Source organism: Macaca thibetana, chromosome 7 (assembly GCF_024542745.1).
Source record: "Macaca thibetana thibetana isolate TM-01 chromosome 7, ASM2454274v1, whole genome shotgun sequence".
NCBI lineage: Eukaryota > Metazoa > Chordata > Mammalia > Primates > Cercopithecidae > Macaca > Macaca thibetana.
The window spans coordinates 37,038,785-37,056,303 of NC_065584.1; the positions used below are offsets into that span (position 1 = coordinate 37,038,785).

At 44.7% G+C, this 17,519-nt stretch overlaps 1 protein-coding gene and 1 pseudogene across 2 annotated transcripts in view; one reads left to right on the forward strand and one right to left on the reverse strand.

The window, feature by feature from the left end:
* The window catches only part of TTC9 (tetratricopeptide repeat domain 9), a 32,826-nt gene extending 22,307 nt beyond the window's left edge, over positions 1–10,519 (reverse strand). The window contains exon 1 of the mRNA XM_050797405.1: positions 9,764–10,519. Coding sequence (XP_050653362.1) covers positions 9,764–10,169 — 406 coding nt within the window. The 5' untranslated portion in view covers positions 10,170–10,519. The remainder of the gene's footprint in view (positions 1–9,763) is intronic.
* Positions 10,520–11,015: 496 nt separating this feature from the next.
* LOC126958787 (60S ribosomal protein L22-like) overlaps positions 11,016–17,519 on the forward strand; it is a 40,554-nt pseudogene continuing 34,050 nt past the window's right edge. The window contains exon 1 of the transcript XR_007727296.1: positions 11,016–11,303. The product of XR_007727296.1 is annotated as a 60S ribosomal protein L22-like (transcript). The remainder of the gene's footprint in view (positions 11,304–17,519) is intronic.

Sequence of the window (17,519 nt, forward strand, 5' to 3'; positions counted from 1 at the left end):
TAATTTAGCCAGCATTGCCAGGTTTCTGATGCTGAATGGCTGCTTGATTAGTTGAATTTGGGGATAATCTAGGAAGGTACAGCAGCAATGAGTACTATTTGGTGCCATCAACTTAGATTCCCGGGCCCAGATAAGATTTTATATAGGCTTCAATTCCTACTCATTTTCTCTCAGAAATCCAGTGCTTGACTGTATCATCCAAGGAGGCTTTGACATCTCTTTGGTTTACCCTCAAATTTGCAAGGGTTGCCTTGGAAATCTCAGTTGGGATCGTTTAATGCTTATTTGTCAGCACATACCAGTAAGCTGGAATAAAAGAGAGCTTGTCTCCTGTTTCCTTCCCAAATCTGACTGCTCCCAGAAAGATCAAGGCAGGGAGGGGGTTGCTAGAAGCCCTTTGAAATCCTGGATAGTTCAATGCTTCTGAAAGAAAGCTTGGCAGGAAGCTGATCTAACCCCCAGTGTTTACAGATGGGGAAACTGAGGCTCAGCAGGATGTGACTTGCTCAAAGTCAAAGAATAAGTTAGCAGCAGAGACTGGACTAAAACCCTGGTCCCAACTGCCCTCACTCCATTTAAAAAAAAAAAAAAACAAAAACAGAAAGGATTTAGATTTGGGCTGTGAAGAGTCATACCAAGTATCCAGTAAAGATCCAATAAATGAGTGAGCTTCCTTCTGGGTGCTCCAGCTGCTCTGGCTGAGCCTCCAACGTGCGGGATTTCTAGACTCAGGAGCTAACAAGAACCTTGGATGCTGAGCACCGACACCATGCCTTCCTCGACACCAGAGACATGTTACTAACATTCAGATCCAGTTTACATCACAAGGGCTGACTCAGCTCTCTTCTTTGCCTCATCAGAAGATTCAAACTGTCACTAACGTGCAACAGAGTCTAGGGGGCATACTCCTACTCTGTGGGGTACCATGCTGCCAGGATCTAGCCCTGTGTGTGGACTGGGATGGTGGCCACTGCAGAAAGGGAGACAAGTCTTTTCATGAGATATTAAGAGAAAGTTTGAGGCGTGGGATAATGTTGCTTGACAAGCATAGACAGGGCATGATAATACCCAGAATGGCATTAAAATTATGTTTGTAGGTTATGTTTTCTTCAGAAATATTTTTAAAACGCAAAATTACTCATAATTTTTCTACACAGATAACCCATGTCATCATTTTTCTTGAAAAAAAGAAGTAATAATGCATGTAGGTAGAGAAGTCAAACATGACAGGAAGATGTAAAGTAAAAAGTTAGGCCAGGTGCGGTGGCTCACGCCTGTAATCCCAGCACGCTGAGAGGCCAAGGTGGGGGGATCACTTGAGGCCAGGAGTTAGAGACCAGCCTGGCCAACACAGCGAAACCCCATCTCTACTAAAAATACAAAAAGTTAGTTGGACATGGTGGTGCACGCCTGTAATCCCAGCTACTCAGGAGGCTGAGGCAGGAGAAACGCTTGAACCCAGGAGGCAGAGGTTGCAGTGAGCTGATAATGCACTACTTACACTCCAGCCTGGGTGACAGAGTCAGACTATGTCTCTAAAAAAAAAAAAAAAAAAGTTAAAATCTCTCTGCGCTATTCCTTGCCTAGCCTCTTTTTTCCAAAGGTAACAGTTAACTGTTTCTCTGGTATGACTTGAGACAATTTTCTTGAATGTAACACGGTACTAGCATATATGTTTATTCTCTTATTAAAATTCTACACAAAGAAAATCATATTAAAGACTGTTCTGCATTCTGCCTTTTCAAGTAATGTAGGTTTTGGAGACTAGTATCTCTAAGCACACATAGAACTTCTCTATTCCATGTAATGACCACACAGTTCAGAAAGAATGATGTGGAGAATTTTTCTTTAAGACCTAGGAAGGAGATTAGAGATCTTGGAATTCAACCCTTATTTTCTGAAATTCAGAAAACCATGGTCCAAGAGGTAAAATTCCTTGATCCAAGGCACACAGAAAGTTAGACACAGAACTTGCAGTCCAGGTCCTTTTCACTAAGCCCCACTTCTGCTACGTTCTTAAAAGAAGAAGATGTCTGAAGAGAATTGGGGAAATTTTAGCCTTCAAAGAACACCCCGTTTATTTTCCTCATCAAGTATATTCTTTTTTTTGTTTTGTTTTTGAGATGGTGTCCTGCTCTGTCGCCCAGGCTGGAGTGCAGTGGCACGATTTCGGCTCACCGCAACCTCCGTCTCCCGGGTTCAAGCGATTCTCCTGCCTCAGCCTCCTGAGTAGCTGGGATTACAGGCACACGCCACCACGCCCAGCTAATTTTTGTATTTTCAGTAGAGACGGGGTTTCACCATGTTGGACAGGCTGATCTCAAACTCCTGACCTCAGGTGATCTACCCACCTTGGCCTCCCAAAGTGCTGGGACCACCGGTGTGAGCCACCGTGCCTGGCCAAGGGACTTATTTCCCTTGGAGGTGGACTAAGGAGCTTCCAAATCCACTTTAGGAACTCAGCCCAATTCTTTAATAGCTGAAATGAACTCCTAGTCTTCACATTTCTACTTCGATTTCTCAAGACCTCTTAACTGGAATTCACACACCCTAAAGCAAGGGAGGAAGAAAAGAGGAGAGTGGGGATGGGTGGGGATTTTGCAGTCTCTATGTTCATTAAAAATTATGACTCACGGGGCTTCTCACTCCCCACTGTCCATACAAATTCAGGTCACCTTCCTAGTGACATGGGAGGACCTAGGGAAACAATGACCTGGTTTCAGAACACAGGACACTTTCCCCTTAACCACCCAGGATGGCCATGGAATGGGAGTCCTAATCACATAAGGCACATTCGCAGTAAAAGGATGTCTAACCACCAGAAGGAAAGACTGGAAGATGGGCAAGACAGTTACCCTAAAAATGTCAAAGCTTGTCTTTGCTACAGAGATGATACTCTGTGTTGTTTCAAAGAGTAGAATATTGATGGATTAAAAGAAATTTCAGTGAGACAAGTTTTAGTATCTAAGGAAGAAACCCCTAAAGACGGAGGTGGTAGGGTGAATGGCTAAGACTGCAGGCTTTGGAATTACAGCCCCAGTGGTTGAGAGATCCCAGTTGGCTACATACCACTATGTGACCATGGGCAAGTGATGTAACTGTTCCAAGGCTGACTTTTCTGTCTCACAGAGTTGTATAGATCAAATGAAATTATATATATGTAAGTTCATGTAAGGCAGGGACCTTGTCCTTCATATTAACTGCTGTATACCCAGCCCCCAAGCCTGGGGTCTGGTGTATAATAAGTGCTCAATAAACATTAATGGAATTATTGAATTTGTTGGATCCTTAACAAGAGACAGATACTGGGACAAGCATTTTCATTCGTTTCAAACACATTTGTGGAACATCTACTATGTGCTGGGCTCATCATGGTAATCCTTTCTGTGATTACTGATACCATTATTATTATAGTTGTTTTGGTGGTGGTAGTGGTGGTGGTTGTCAAAAAGTTTGCTTCAGATGGTGGTGAATATCCCTATCATTGGAAATGCCTAGCTCATGTGGGATGACAAGCTGGTAGTATTGACAGGGGAATTTACGCACCTATGAAGGGTTTGGGGTCATATTCAAATCCAAAATCAAAATTCTGATTTTTACAGAAATCTCGGGCTTGTTAGTACCACTTCATACTTTTGGTGGGGATATGACACTGTATGTCTGTATAAGATAGTGAGCATTACAGTGCTAATGAATAATTCCAAGGCCATATAAATGCCACAAGGTAGGCTAAACTCCTTTAATCCCTGTAGCATTATCTTTGGCTTTTTAAAGTCTGGTACCACTGTCCGAGCTAGATCTTAAGAGTTGCTGCTCCGTGCCTGGGCCTGGGCCACACTATTCATCCGGGTGAAATGGAAAATTCTGTTCCAAACATGGACATCTGCCTTCCCAAAGGGGTTTAGGAAATCTCTAGTTGGTTGATTGAAACATTCAGTTTTCATCCTAGCTGTCTGGAGTAGGCACAGTCTGGTGGTGAAAGAGAACAGCTGTAAGGAGAGGATTTCCTTATAGTGAATCTGGAGGTCACCCACAACCTGTGAAAGCTCTGGGAGCTGCTTTTGGCTGCTCCACATCTTGGCCTTCCTGTCTGCTCTGCAGCTGAGTTTCCTTGCCATGGAGGGGGCACTCCCATGTATTTTGGCTGTAGGGACTCTGATTTCAAGATGTCCTAAAGAGTTCCTGGCTAAAAGCCACCTGACTTATTTCCCTTGGAGGTGGACTAAGGAGCTTCCAAATCCACTTTAGGAACTCAGCCCAATGTCTAAATTTGTAATGTTCTTCCCAGTACCTTCCTTGAAAGCATTCTGCAAGTTTCAATTCTCACTTTCTTCCTTGGAAGAAGGTATTACAAGTCCCATTTACCTGATCCTTAAGATTTATTGGTCAAGGGGCTACCTAAGGAACAGCCCCAGGTTAACTGCAGCTTAGCCACTCAAGCTTTCCCATTGGGATGGCAAGATCTTGGCTGAGCATCTTAGCATGAGGCCTATATTCTTTTCCCTCCTTTTGACCAGTCCTTACCCTAGGAATTCATCCTCTGACTGCAAGGTTACTGCTTGTCTTTAGCCCCTGACCTCCTTTCAAAAACTCCTGACTGAGTTTTTAAATTTGTAATTCATCCATCTTTACACCAACATCTGTTGAATACCCTTTGTTCTTAGCCTCTGCCTTAGAGTCTGTATCCAATTTTGTCTACCTCAGATGCATCCATCCAGCCATCTTCTGGTGTCCCATGGAGGGCTGGCTTCAAGGGTGGGCAACTTGCGCTGTTGCATAGAGCCACACACTCAGAAGGAACCTGCACTTCATTTAATAACCTGCTATTGCCTTCTTGAAATTCTTAGTCGCTTTATCTTTAAGCTTGCGATTTGTTTAAGTGAAGTCTGATGGGACAACACAGCGTGAGCAGGGACAGAGAAGATGGGCACAATGCCACTCTTTGCTGCCCCATTTGCATACAGCATTCACGATGCCCCATGAGCAAAGAATTCTAGGAGCCCCACGATGCGTGAGAGTTCATCAAGACTTAATTACGCCCATAACCAAGTGAATATGCTGCCAGTCCCAAAGGGCCATTCTTTCTATTCAAACTAGAAATGGCTTCAAACGTGGAAAAAAAAGTTCTCAGAAACACAAATAATCTAGGAACCCTATCATATCCTTTCCTACCTATGTTGCTTTCCCATATTAGCCAACCACTCATGCTGAAAATGATGACACAGAAGGAAAGGGTAGGGTCACGTGTAGTCCCTTTTCGTTTCCTGGCTCATCTGAAAGCCTGGTAGAAAGTGCACATATGAAGTATGCATATAAAGTACACATATAAAAAAGGGAAATAAAAATAGTTCAGTTTATTTGGTACAGCATTTCCACTGTTCTAGTAAGAATAAATACATATGCATGTAGGAGCTACAGAAGTATAAATTGTATAATTTTTATAATTCCTCATATAAGTAAAGTGTTCCTGTAAGTTCATTTAAAACTGGCACCACACAATATAAAGAATAGTAAAATCTATGCTAATAATTAAATTTTTAAATTTTTTTATTTGCAATGACATTAAATAGCAAATACAAAGCACCATGTCAAGTCGAGAGAAAGAATGAAAGAAAAAAGCTTTATCTTTTAGGATCGTCAGCGACACTTCCTGCCTGCCTTTTCAACAAAGAGTCCTACATTTCATTTTGCGCTGGGCCCTGCAAATTATGTGGCTGGCTCCGATCCCATGGCTTTAAGACATGTCCACAAGCATTGAAAAGCTTGTTTCAAACCAGCACCATCCCAGGCCTTTTCCCAGTGTGACTTCCTTCTAGGCCTTGCCACATCCCTATCCCAAGGCTTCAATTGGGATCAATGGATATTAGGTGCCCCTTTGGTAAGATCAACAAAAATCTCCTAAACATAGCTCTCAGTAGATGGGAAAATGAAGGTAAAATAAAATGGCAGGGGCTTATCCAAGGTCACAAGGTATCCCAGGGACAGAGACACAGCTCCTAGCCTTCAGGTCCAATGCCATGGTTTGTTGATTTCCATCTCTACTGCTGGCCTTGAACATCATTTGAAGATACCAGCAAAATCATTGTGTGTTATATCCCTTTGATCATACTTCAGCTAGGGCCACCACAGCCCCACAGGAACCAATGTAGGGCAAAAGGCTCTGCCCTTCAAAGGGTCCTACACAGAACATTCCAAGGCCCCAGGGGAGTCCTGTATCTTGTTCAATGTCAAGAAGAGTCCATCAACAGGCCAATACATGCTTCCTCTGTAGGCTCTGTAAAGATCAGATTCCTATGTCTCCCCAGGAAGGTCAGGCTATCTTTTCTAACCATTGTATCAGGATCACCTGAAATTCTGTAGAAACAGAATGCTCCCCACCTATTTCTTTGAATTTCTTGGAAAATAAGATACACAAAAATCACATCCAGGGGCCCAGCACAACTGGTCAGATCCCTTCCAACCAAAAAGAAATCCCAGCCAGAAGAGACCACAGCCTGGAGCCGTTTGCAAATTGCCTGCACATCCTTCATGTGTCCCCTCAAGTCATCCAAACGGAATTTTAGACCAACATCTCTTAGCACATTCTAGCTGTCCCCTTGCTATTCTTTTGGAGGCTTCCATGTGGAGTACAAGGGTTTACTGAGCCTAGATTTACTCCAGAAGCCTCATAACCACCTCTTGTTTGGAGCAGCGATGCCCTTAGCAACACAGCTTAATTTTCCAGGTACTTCTGGGCTAGTAGTCCAACTTCCTCCTAAAACCCAGTCCTCTCTCTCCATACACAGCTTTGTGTAGAAGGAGGACAGATCCTTGATTAAATATATTCAGACGGCCCCAGAACCTGGAGCTTGTTGGGCTACTCAGCTGGTGCTGCAACCCTGGTGGAAGGGTCAACTGCCTTTCTTCCAGAATAAACCTCCAGTTGCTGGTCTCCTTCCTTTTAGCAGGCACACAGGGGAAAAGATATCTCATGGGCCATGCTGCACTGTTCTGGCTCTAACAGCAATACCAGTGATCATCTTTCCTTTCTTTCTAGCCAATGAGAAGTATAAATACATATTAAAACTTTTCTGTTGCCATTTAAAATAATCTTCATGAAAATATTTTCACGAAATGTGAAAAATGCTGCTGACATAAGTAAACGGGATTAAAAGCAGGATACCTGATTGTATACACAGAAGGACCTCAGCTTTGTAAACTGTTTACATTTATTCACAGAAAAAAATACAGGAAGGAAATACACCACAATGGGTTTCTAACTGGATTACAGGTAATTGTGTATTTTCTTCTTTAAATGTTTTAGTATTTTACAAAAGAAAATACATATTACAGGCATTGATTATTCTGTAATCTAACCAAAAAGGATATTTTCTTATTAGCTAGGACTTCTGAAATAGTCATCACTGATTTTATACATAGCCCTGAAGGAAACAAACGTAAGGCTTCTACTTCTCCCCAGAGTGACTTTTAAGTGGAACCATCCTCCTAGCTCAATTTTCTATACAGGATACAGATTTTGGTTTTGACAAAACTGCTTTGCTTATAATCACTCTTTTCTTTCTTTTGTGAAACTTGACATCTGGAAATAGCCAGTTAGAGCCTTGAATCAAAGTATTCTATTTCTTTCTCCTGGTTACCAGGCCTGAGATCTCCCAAAGGAATTTCCAAAGTGCAAGGCTTTGGAGCCCACCTGAAACTGGGCTCAAGTGAGACAGAGGACCAGAGGATGCTGACTTTGTGTATCAAAGTATGATGACAAGAACATTGCCTTTGGAGAAGAATGGCTCTGGAGCCTTGAGCTTTTTCTCTGCAAAACTGATGATCATATTTCTTTTATACAGATTATAAAGATTTAAAGAGACAAGGTATGGAGGATGCCTAACAGCACACACAATTAATTATTAATATAAGTGGTGAGCACTGGAGAAGGCAGAAGAGGGGAAAATCTGCTATTGCTACTTTCCATTCTCTCACTGTTGAAGTTTTCCAGTGTGTGAGGTGAGGATGGGAGTGGTGGAGCTGTCCAGATTTCAGCCCCACCCTGACTGGGCTGGCCTGACCAAGGACACATCTTTGATTTCACCGTGGAAATGTAACCACGTCTAGGGTGGAGGGCAGGCAGTGCTAGCCACTGGCTGGCAGCCCTAGAATGTCCATGGATAATACTGACTAAATATAAGACTCCATTACCACTCCAAAGTCACCGCATTAGCAATCCACAGTGCCTCTTCCTCCACCCATGGCTGCTCTGCCCTTTAACTATTCATGGGGCAGCAGCCAGTATGCCAGAGACTTACGGGAACTAAAAGACTCAAGCTGTATCTTATAATGGATTGAAAGAGTCAATTTTTGCTGTACTACAATTTTATCTGCTGCTATTACTGCTAGTATTGCTATTAGCACCACCATTCCTCCAACTGCTGCTACTACTACTCTATTAATCCTTTAAGTCTGTAAACTACTTTACAATTTACAAAGTACCTCCGTAGCCTGATCAAAAATGAGACTGGGCATGGCATTCCGAGAAGACAGAGGTACGTTGGTACTAGAAACCTCAGAGGGAACAGAGAGATCTGCATTTAAGAACAGAGCAGAATTGCCAGGATTTATTTTTACCCCCCTAACTGCCTGGGCTTCATACACATTCACCATCCTCTGCCACACCCAGTCACTCTTCCACCCCTACCCTGCTCTAACTGTCCATAGACAGTTTAGGCAACCTCACATGTTAGGAACTAGGAGGAACTTCCCTTTATTTGGTCGGAGAAGGTTGACCATGCCAAAATCTCACCAAATGGGGCAAGAGAAGAGTAGAGAATGCTTTTCAAGTTGCCTTTGCCAACCTCTCCCACCTTCTCACAGGAAGGCCCTGGCACAAGCCAGACTCTTCCTTTTTTTAAGAGACTTTAAATATTCCTGCGCCTAAATTAAAAAATTTTTAAATGCCTGATTTTGGCCCTTATCCCCAAAGGGAATGTTGGAATGTACACCTTCTTTGCCCAAGAGAAGGGCCCCCTTTTCCTTCACCCCTAGCAGCCAGCTGGCGAGAGGACTGATGCTACACATAGTGAGAAAGGGGCAGGGAGGAGAGGGAGAATGCAGCACAGTTCAAGCCCAACCATGAACCAAGCTTCCTTTGAGATTGTGATCTTCACCTGGCAACCAGGAGCCCCAGCAGAGCTCAGAGAGAAGAAAGTGGCATTCTGGAATCCATTTTGCTCAAGATGCTGAAGGCATGGTATCAGACTCCCCTTTGCTACTGGGGCCAAAAAACTTGGGCAAGATCTTACCTACAGGGATGCGGTTAGTTGGGGAAAAGGCGAGGACAAGTCCTGGTGCTAATGCTACCTGAGAGCAGACAGGTGCGTGGCCTCCCTCGGGACCCACTCGCAGGAAAAAGCTGGGCTAGCGGTGGTTGCGGGGGCCCACCCCGGGCGCTGCTTCCGCATTTTGGACCCAGGTCCACTGGTGAGCAGTAACAGCAGCAGCCATAGCCAGGCCAGCGGGGTCCCCTTCTATCTATCCAGTCATTTCTAGGTGAGATTTACGATGTATGCTAGCGAAGGGACAAGAGATGACTATGGCCTTTGAAAACCATAATCCTGAAAGTCACACTTTTTCCAAAGCGCCTCCCTCCCAGGTTCTTCCCAGGAGCAGCACAGTCACAGCAGGAGAATCTGCACCGCTGGAGCGCCGCAGTGGTCCGCGGAGGGACCGGGCCAAAGACCTGGGACCGCGGGGCGGGGGGCGCGGCGCGGCTCACCTGCCAGGCTGTTGTAACAGTCGATCTCGATGGCTTCCACTGTCTTGCTCTGCTCCTCCGAGAGGCGGCCGGGCTTGGGGGCCCCAGCCGGGGAGGCCGCGCGCGAGTCCTGCTCCCGTTCCCCGGGGGGCGGCAGCAGCCCCTTCAGCTCCAGCAACGCCCGGTGGTATTTGCCGATGGCTTCACGGAATTTCTTGTCCTTGTAGCACTGCGCCCCTTGGCTTTTGAACTCGTGCGCTCGCCGGATGAGCTCGGCCGGCTCGGCCGCCGCCCCAACCTGGCCCCGCGCCGGGGCTCCTCCGCCGCCGCCCGGGACGCACAGCGGCGGCGGTGGCCGCTGCCCCTCTCCGGCCGCTGGCGGGCTCGGGTTCCCCTTGGCCCCAGACGCCGAGCCCTTTCTCTCCATTCGGCCGCCGCCCCGGCGCCTGGTGCGCGCCGCGATCTGCCCGCCGCCGCCGCCGCCGCCGCCGCGCCTTCCTGGGTTTAAAAGCCGCGGGCGCCGGCCCCGCGCCTCGCAGGCTTCGTGGCGGCCGTGACACCCCGCGGCGGTCTGGCGCCCCGCACTCCCATTCTCCCCGCTGCTGCCAGAGGCTGCTCCCGCCGCCGCCGCTGCCGCCGCCGCCGCCTCGGACGCCCGCCCCTCCCCCGCCTCCCCGCTCCACGCCGCCCGCTCCCGCCCTCCTCCCTCCGCAACCTGCGGGCGGCGGGGGCCGGTGCTCGCGGGCCCGGGGCTAGCGCTGCGGGGAGACCGTGGCCCCGAGTGGGGTGGCGGGGATGGTCGCTGACCCGGAAGAAGCTTGGCTGGCCCAAAGGAGGGGAGGATTAATGACAAAGACGGCCCCGCTTTTTACCATTCAATCCCGCTCTCCGAGGCGCGCCTCGTCTGAAAGGCGGCTGGGTGGAGGGGTGGAGGTGTAGGGGGAAGGGGAGTGCGTGTGTGTGTGTGTGTGTGTGTGTGTGTGTGTGTGTGTAGGGGTGGGGGCGGCGGCGACGAAATGCGTGCAGAAATAGATTTCTTAACTACAAGAAAAGGTGCGGCGGGGAACAAGGGGCGCAGGCGCAAGCCGTAGGTTTTAGTTCTTTGCAGTAAGGTGTTAATATTTTTAAGGGGGCAGGGACTCCTTTTTGTGGATCCAGGTTGTCGCTGAGGTGTGTCTCGGTGTGTGTGGCCGTTGGGGCGTCCAGAACGCCGCGTGCTGTACAGCGTGTGGGGCGCCGTATTCTGGGAGCCTGTGTGTGCGTGCACTGTGTATGCGCAGCTGTGCAGAATGAATCACAGACATCAGAGATGGAGAGCACCTGTTACTGTGGGTCATCGGCTTGGCGTGTGTCCGGTCTAGTTTCCATTTACAGGACAGTTCTGTGCCCTTCCTCAGGAGGTCCCATTCCTTTCTTCTTTTGGTCAATTCTGAGTGTCAGCTGTCTACTGGGAATTTGCTAAGGCTAAGAGGCAAAGATAGGCAAGTCACTCCCCTGACCTCAAGAAACTCCCAGTCTACAGGCAAAGATACACCACCAACCGGGAGAGTCTCTGGACCAGGTACAGATGGTGTCTGTCACTGGGGAGGAACGAAAAGTGCTGTGCAGCCCTAAGGAGGGGAGGGAGAGGTAGCTTTTTGAGTAGTGGTAGATCAGGAGGCTTTATGGAGGAAATAGCATTTGAGGACCTTGAAGCCTGAGTAGGATTTGGCATGAGGAAATAGAAGGAAGTGGCATAGCCGGAGTGAGGAAATCCAGCGGAAGTCCTGATGTTTGAAATCTCAGGTGCATTTAGGGCATAGTGGTTTGATTTTATGGCCTAATGAGAAGTAGTAGGAAATGATTGGGTTGCATTATGGGGGCTTTTGGATGAAGAATTTCGATCTGATTTTGGAGGCAATGGAGAAGCCTGACATATTTTTTAGTGCCCTCCTCTCCTTAATGTTAAGAAAAAAAAAAAAAAAAGATTCTAGAGCACCGGTTGTCAGAGTGCTGTTCACAGACCTGCAGTGTCAGCATCACCTGGGAAACAGTCAGAAATGCAAATCCTAGGATCCTACTCCAGACCTACGAAATCAAACTCTGGGGGTGGGTCTCAGTTAACCAGTACATTGGTTCAGATATGCTGCTTTAAAACCTTGCTATTCAAAGTGTAGACCTTGGGCCAATATCATCAGCATCACAAGAGAACCTATCAGAAATGCAGAATCTGAAAATCCCATACCTACTAACCCAGAAGCTGCATTTTAACGAGCGTACTGGGTGATTTGTTTACCTATTAAAGTGTGAGAAACACTGCTCTAGAGACTTTGGAAAATACAGTAAAGTATAAAGAACCCCCCAGTCTATACCCAGTTGTATTCTTTGTTAATATTTTGATGTAATTCCTACCAGTTGTTTTCTAGGCATCTATATTTGTAAAAAGTGCTCTTTTAGCAAACATAAGTAGTATGGAACAATATACACAATTCATTTACTGTTTTGTTGTTGTTGTTTTCTTTTCTTTCTTTCTTTCTTTCTTTCTTTTTTTTTTTTGAGTCGGGGTCTTTCTCTGTCACCCAAACTGGAGTGCAGTGGCATGATAATTGCTCACTGCAGCCTCAAACTCCTGGGCTCAGGGGATCCTCTCACCTCTCACCTTATCCTCGTGAGGAGTTGCAACTGTAGGTGCACACCACCACCCCTGGTCGATTTTTTTTTTTTTTTTTTTTTTGTAGAGACAGGGTCATGCGATGTTCCCCAGGCTTGCTTCCTGGGCTTTTTACTTTACATTATATGTAATTAAATATTCTTTTAAAACCTCATTTTTAATATTCTGTACAATATTCTATTGTAAGTGGCCAGGTGCAGTGGCTCATGCCTGTAATCTCAGCACTTTGGGAGGCGGAGGTGGGCAGCTCACCTGAGACTAGAAGTTCAAGACCAGCTTGGCTAACATGGTGAAACCCCATCTCTACTAAAAATACAAAAACCAGCCGGGCGTGGTAGTGGGTGCCTGTAATCCCAGATACTTGGGAGACTGAGCAGGAGAATCTCTTGAACCCGGGAAGCAGAGGTTGCAGTGAGCCCAGATTGTGCCATTGCACTCTAGCCTGGGTCACAGGGGGAGACTCCATCTCAAAAAAAAAAAAAAAAAAAAAAAAAAATTCCATTGTAAGTGTACCGTAGTGTACCTAAGCATTCTTCTATAGTCAGGCAGATTTTGCTATTATAAATAACACTGAGATAAAAATAATAGATACCACCTCCATATAGTATTTACATTGTGCCAGGCATTGGGTTAAGCACTTAACATATAATAATCCACTGAATCTTCATAATAACTTAGTGAAATCAGTGCTATTGTTGTCCTCATTTTAGACACCAAGACACAGAGACTTGCCTGAGATTACACTGCTAATGAGTAGTGGAGCTGGGACTTAAACCCAAGAAATCTGGCTCCAGAATCTATGCTCTTAACTATCTTTATACTTAAATTTTTGTCCAAATTTATTTTTTCTTACAAAACATTATTTCAAGTTTTAATAAAGTCTCGAAGCACATTGTCAACTTGCTTTTCAGAAAGATTGTACTAACTCGTGCTCCCGTCAGCAAAGTGCTAGTTTCACCGCCTCCTTGCCAACACCAAGGGTGAGCTCTTAAGAAATATTTTCTAATTTGATAAATTAAAAGTGTATATAGAATTAACTGAGGTAGCTCTAATTATAAAGGTGAAAAATTTTCACATATACAGTTGTCATTTATAGAGAACCTAGGGCTTTTATTTGGACACAATTTTAGTGTGCTAAATTATATCTTATATTTTATATTTCTTTACTTTCCTAAATGCTTTGACATTTTTCATCTCATTTGATCCTCACATTATTCCTGGAGAAGGTAGATGATTCTCTGCCCACACAGTGCATTTCCAGTGGTATCTTACAAGTGAGACATCATATAAGTTCAGTGGTTAAAAGATTCTAGACTCAGACAAGTGTTAGCTGGAATTCTATCTTGACTATTTCCTGGACAAGTTATTGAACTTCTGAAAACTTAATTTCTTCATTCATTAAATAGGACTACTACTTATTTCATAGGGTTGTTGTGAAGCATATCATAAGTGCTCGACAGATAGTAACTTTAATTATTGCTCATTAAATCCTGTCATTATTGGATCCCATAAGAATGTAATGACAGAACTCCAGTAAATTAATAAATATTTGCCAACCGCCGGCTCTTTTTACTTTAAGGTATTGCATCAGGTAGAGCAAAGAGAAGAAATTGGAGGTTGGGCACTCTGAATTTTTGTTGTTAGCAGTCCCTAAAATAACTTAGGACAGGCTACAGGAGGCAAATGTTGGATAAAGACCCAAGCCTGGGATTTGGCTCCTGTCAGAAATAAGACATTAATTGGGTCACAGTGGTCACAACCATTTAAAGGTAAGAAATACTGACATGCCAAATTGCTTTATTTTCCCACTGTGTGCTGGCTTAATGGTACAGTATCTCACTCTTAGATTTTGGGTTTGAGGACAAGGCTATGAGAAACATGTAACCCATGTGGTACCACCCTGTGTGTGAGGCAGAACTCAGCACAAGAGCTTAGTAGTGGGTCTGATAAAGGCAAGCATGAACGAGGAAGGGAGGGAATAGTAAGAGCGGTAGCATGGAGTGAGGGTAGAATTACCATGCCCATCTGTCCCGCTCCACAGAGTTGTCTGTGTATGTCTAGAATTGTTCTGTTTGCTTGTTGTTAGTATGCTTCTGTCTCTGTTTAAGCCACTCATTGGTAAACGTGTTCTGGCTTCCCAGAAATGGTCTTCTCCCTTCAAATGGAATTAAATAAATGCCAACAAGAATTTCTTAAACATTCTTTCATTAACCATTGGCCATATGCAGAGCACTATTTTAGGAAGTGAGAAAAGACCCAAATGACAGAAAATCTGAGCATGAACTTAAGAGTCAGAAACTCAGTGCTTCTCCACGTATGTTTATAGCAGCACAGTTCACAATTGCAAAGATGTGGAAGCAACCTATGTGCCCATTGACTAATGGGTAGGTAAATAAAATGTGGTATGTATACACCATGGAGTACTGCTCAGCCATTAAACGGAATGAAATAACGTCTTTTGCAGCAACTTGGATGGAGCCAGAGGCCATTATTCTAAGTGAAGTAACATAAGAGTGGGAAACCAAAAAACCTATGTTCTCATATATAAGTGGGAGCTAAGCTATGAGTATGCAAAGACATACAGAGTGGTATAATGGACTTTAGAGACTTAGAAAGGGGAGAGTAGGGAGGGCCTAGGGATTAAAAAAACAAACAAACTCTACATTAGGTACAATGTGTAATAGATACCACCTACATATAGTATTTACAATGTGCCAGGCATTGGGTTAAGCACTTAACATATAATAACCCACTGAATCTTCATAATAACTTAGTGAAATCAGTGCTATTGTTGTCCTCATTTTAGACACCAAGGCACAGAGTCTTGCCTGAGATTACACTGCTAATGAGTAGTAGAGCTGGGACTTAAACCCAAGAAATCTGGCTCCAGAATCTATGCTCTTAACTATCTTTATACTTAAATTTTTGTCCAAATTTATTTTTTCTTCGGTGATGGGTACACTAAAATCTCAGAATTCACCACTATACAATTCATGTAACAAAAAACTACTTGTACTCCAAAAGCAATTGAAATAAAAAAATACTAAAAATGTAAAAAAGCATCTCAGTGCTTCTCAAACTTTAATGTGTATATGAATTGCTTGGAGACCTTATTAAAATGCAGTTTTCTGACTGTTAATTTAGGCTGGGGCCCAAGATTATGTTTCTTTCTTTTTTTTTTTTTTTCTTATTTTGAGACAGAGTCTCACTCTGTCACCCAAGCTGGAGTGCAATGGCATGATCTCAGCTCACTGCAACCTCTGCCTCCCGGGTTCAAGCGATTCTCCTGCCTCAGCCTCCCGAGTAGCTGGGACTACAGGCATGTACCACCATGCTCAGCTAATTTTTTTGTATTTTTAGTAGAGACGGGGTTTCACTGTGTCTTGATCTCCTGACCTCGTGATCCGCCTACCTCGGCCTCCCAAAGTGCTGGGATTATAGGCGTGAGCCACTGCGTCCCGCCCCAAGATTATGTTTCTAACAAGCTGTCAGGTGCTGCTGATATTGTTGGTCCATGGACCACATTTTGAAGAGCAAGTGTTTAGAGGGAAGGGAGTGTAGGATACAGTAAATTCCTCTTCAAAGTTTAGCCTGTTAACTCCCTTTAAAATTCAAGAGGGAGAAAAATTGTTAAGTACAATGAGCTCTGAGTTCCTCTTCAAAGAACCAATATGTCAGTATGTTTAGCTTCCCTGTTCTTTGTTTTCCATTTTAAAGTTTAACTTCCTTGTTCTTTGTGCCTCTTTGACCCTAGTTTCAGTAAAGAACCCCCTCCTAGCCTCTGTCACCTCTTTTGTCTGTAGTCATCCTTAGTCACCTGTTCTGTCCTTAGTCATTCTTAGTCACCTGTTCTGTAACCATCCTTCCCAACCTACCAGCAGAAACTACTCACCCTGCCACTCTGGCTTGTACCCTCACTCTCTTTAAAACAGGCAATTGGAATTAGCTTAGACTGTGTTCTTGCCATTACTCCATCCATGAGACGCATCCTTCTATAGAATTAAGTTGCCTTGCTGAGAAAACTTTTGCCTGAGTGCTATTTTCACTTGGTGGCACCGAGCATTTACTTCCAACAGGAGGCTCAATACCTTCCCTTCTTTCCTAATCTTCACCTTTTCCCAGAGAGGGGTTGTTTACAGATTGACCAGATTCTAGAGAATCAATTGATCCATGTTTAACATGAACAGAGTTATGAACCTCCATTCAGCTTTCTCTTAATGCAGCAGGAATAGGTAAGCTGAATCAGAGCCTTCCCTTGGGATCTGGCCATATTTTCTCTTCCTCAAATGCATAGCTAAGTGTACATTTTTTGCTTGCATCTTGTTTAATGTGGCAGGAAAGAAAGTGAGATCTTGGTATGTCACAGGGAGACGAAGGCCCTTGTGGGCCTTTAGTATAGGCTGCTTGCTCTAACTTTGTTTTTTTGTTTTGTTTTCTTTTGGAGACCGAGTCTTACTCTGTTGCCCAGGCTGGAGTGTAGTGGCGTGATCTCGGCTCACTGCAAGCTCTGCCTCCCCTGTTCAAGCAATTCTTGAGCCTCAGCCTCCCGAGTAGCTGGGACTACAGGCACATGCCACCACACCCAGCTAATTTTTGTATTTTAGTAGAGAGGGACTTTCACTATGTTGGCCAGGCTGGTCTCAAACTCCTGACCTCAAGTGATCCGCCCACCTCAGACTCCCAAAGTGTTGGGACTACAGGCGTGAGCCACCGTGCCTGGCCTCTAACTTTGTTTTTGAAAGAGAGTTCTACACTAAGAAATTGGGCATTTATTCAGGTAACTATAAAGTGATATTTTAATTTCTCATCTGTCAGTGGCACATGCATATATGGATTCTTCATGAACCTCATGAAGGAGAAAGATGACTGGGCCACGTGGCAAGTTTCTAGTACTCATGGTACTTTGGCCCAATGTCATCAAAACCTGTCTCTTCTATCCTAACAAGCTAGCCTTGAACACACCCCAGTGAATCCTCTAGAGGCTCATACCACTAGCGGAACAGCTCATTACTGCTGAGATATGCTGGAAGATTTCCTAGAGAAGTGTGTGGAACTGTTTTGAAGGAAAGACCTTTGCATGGTCAACAGTAGAAGGCACAATGTTTGTTTTCAGGCTTCAAGCATTGT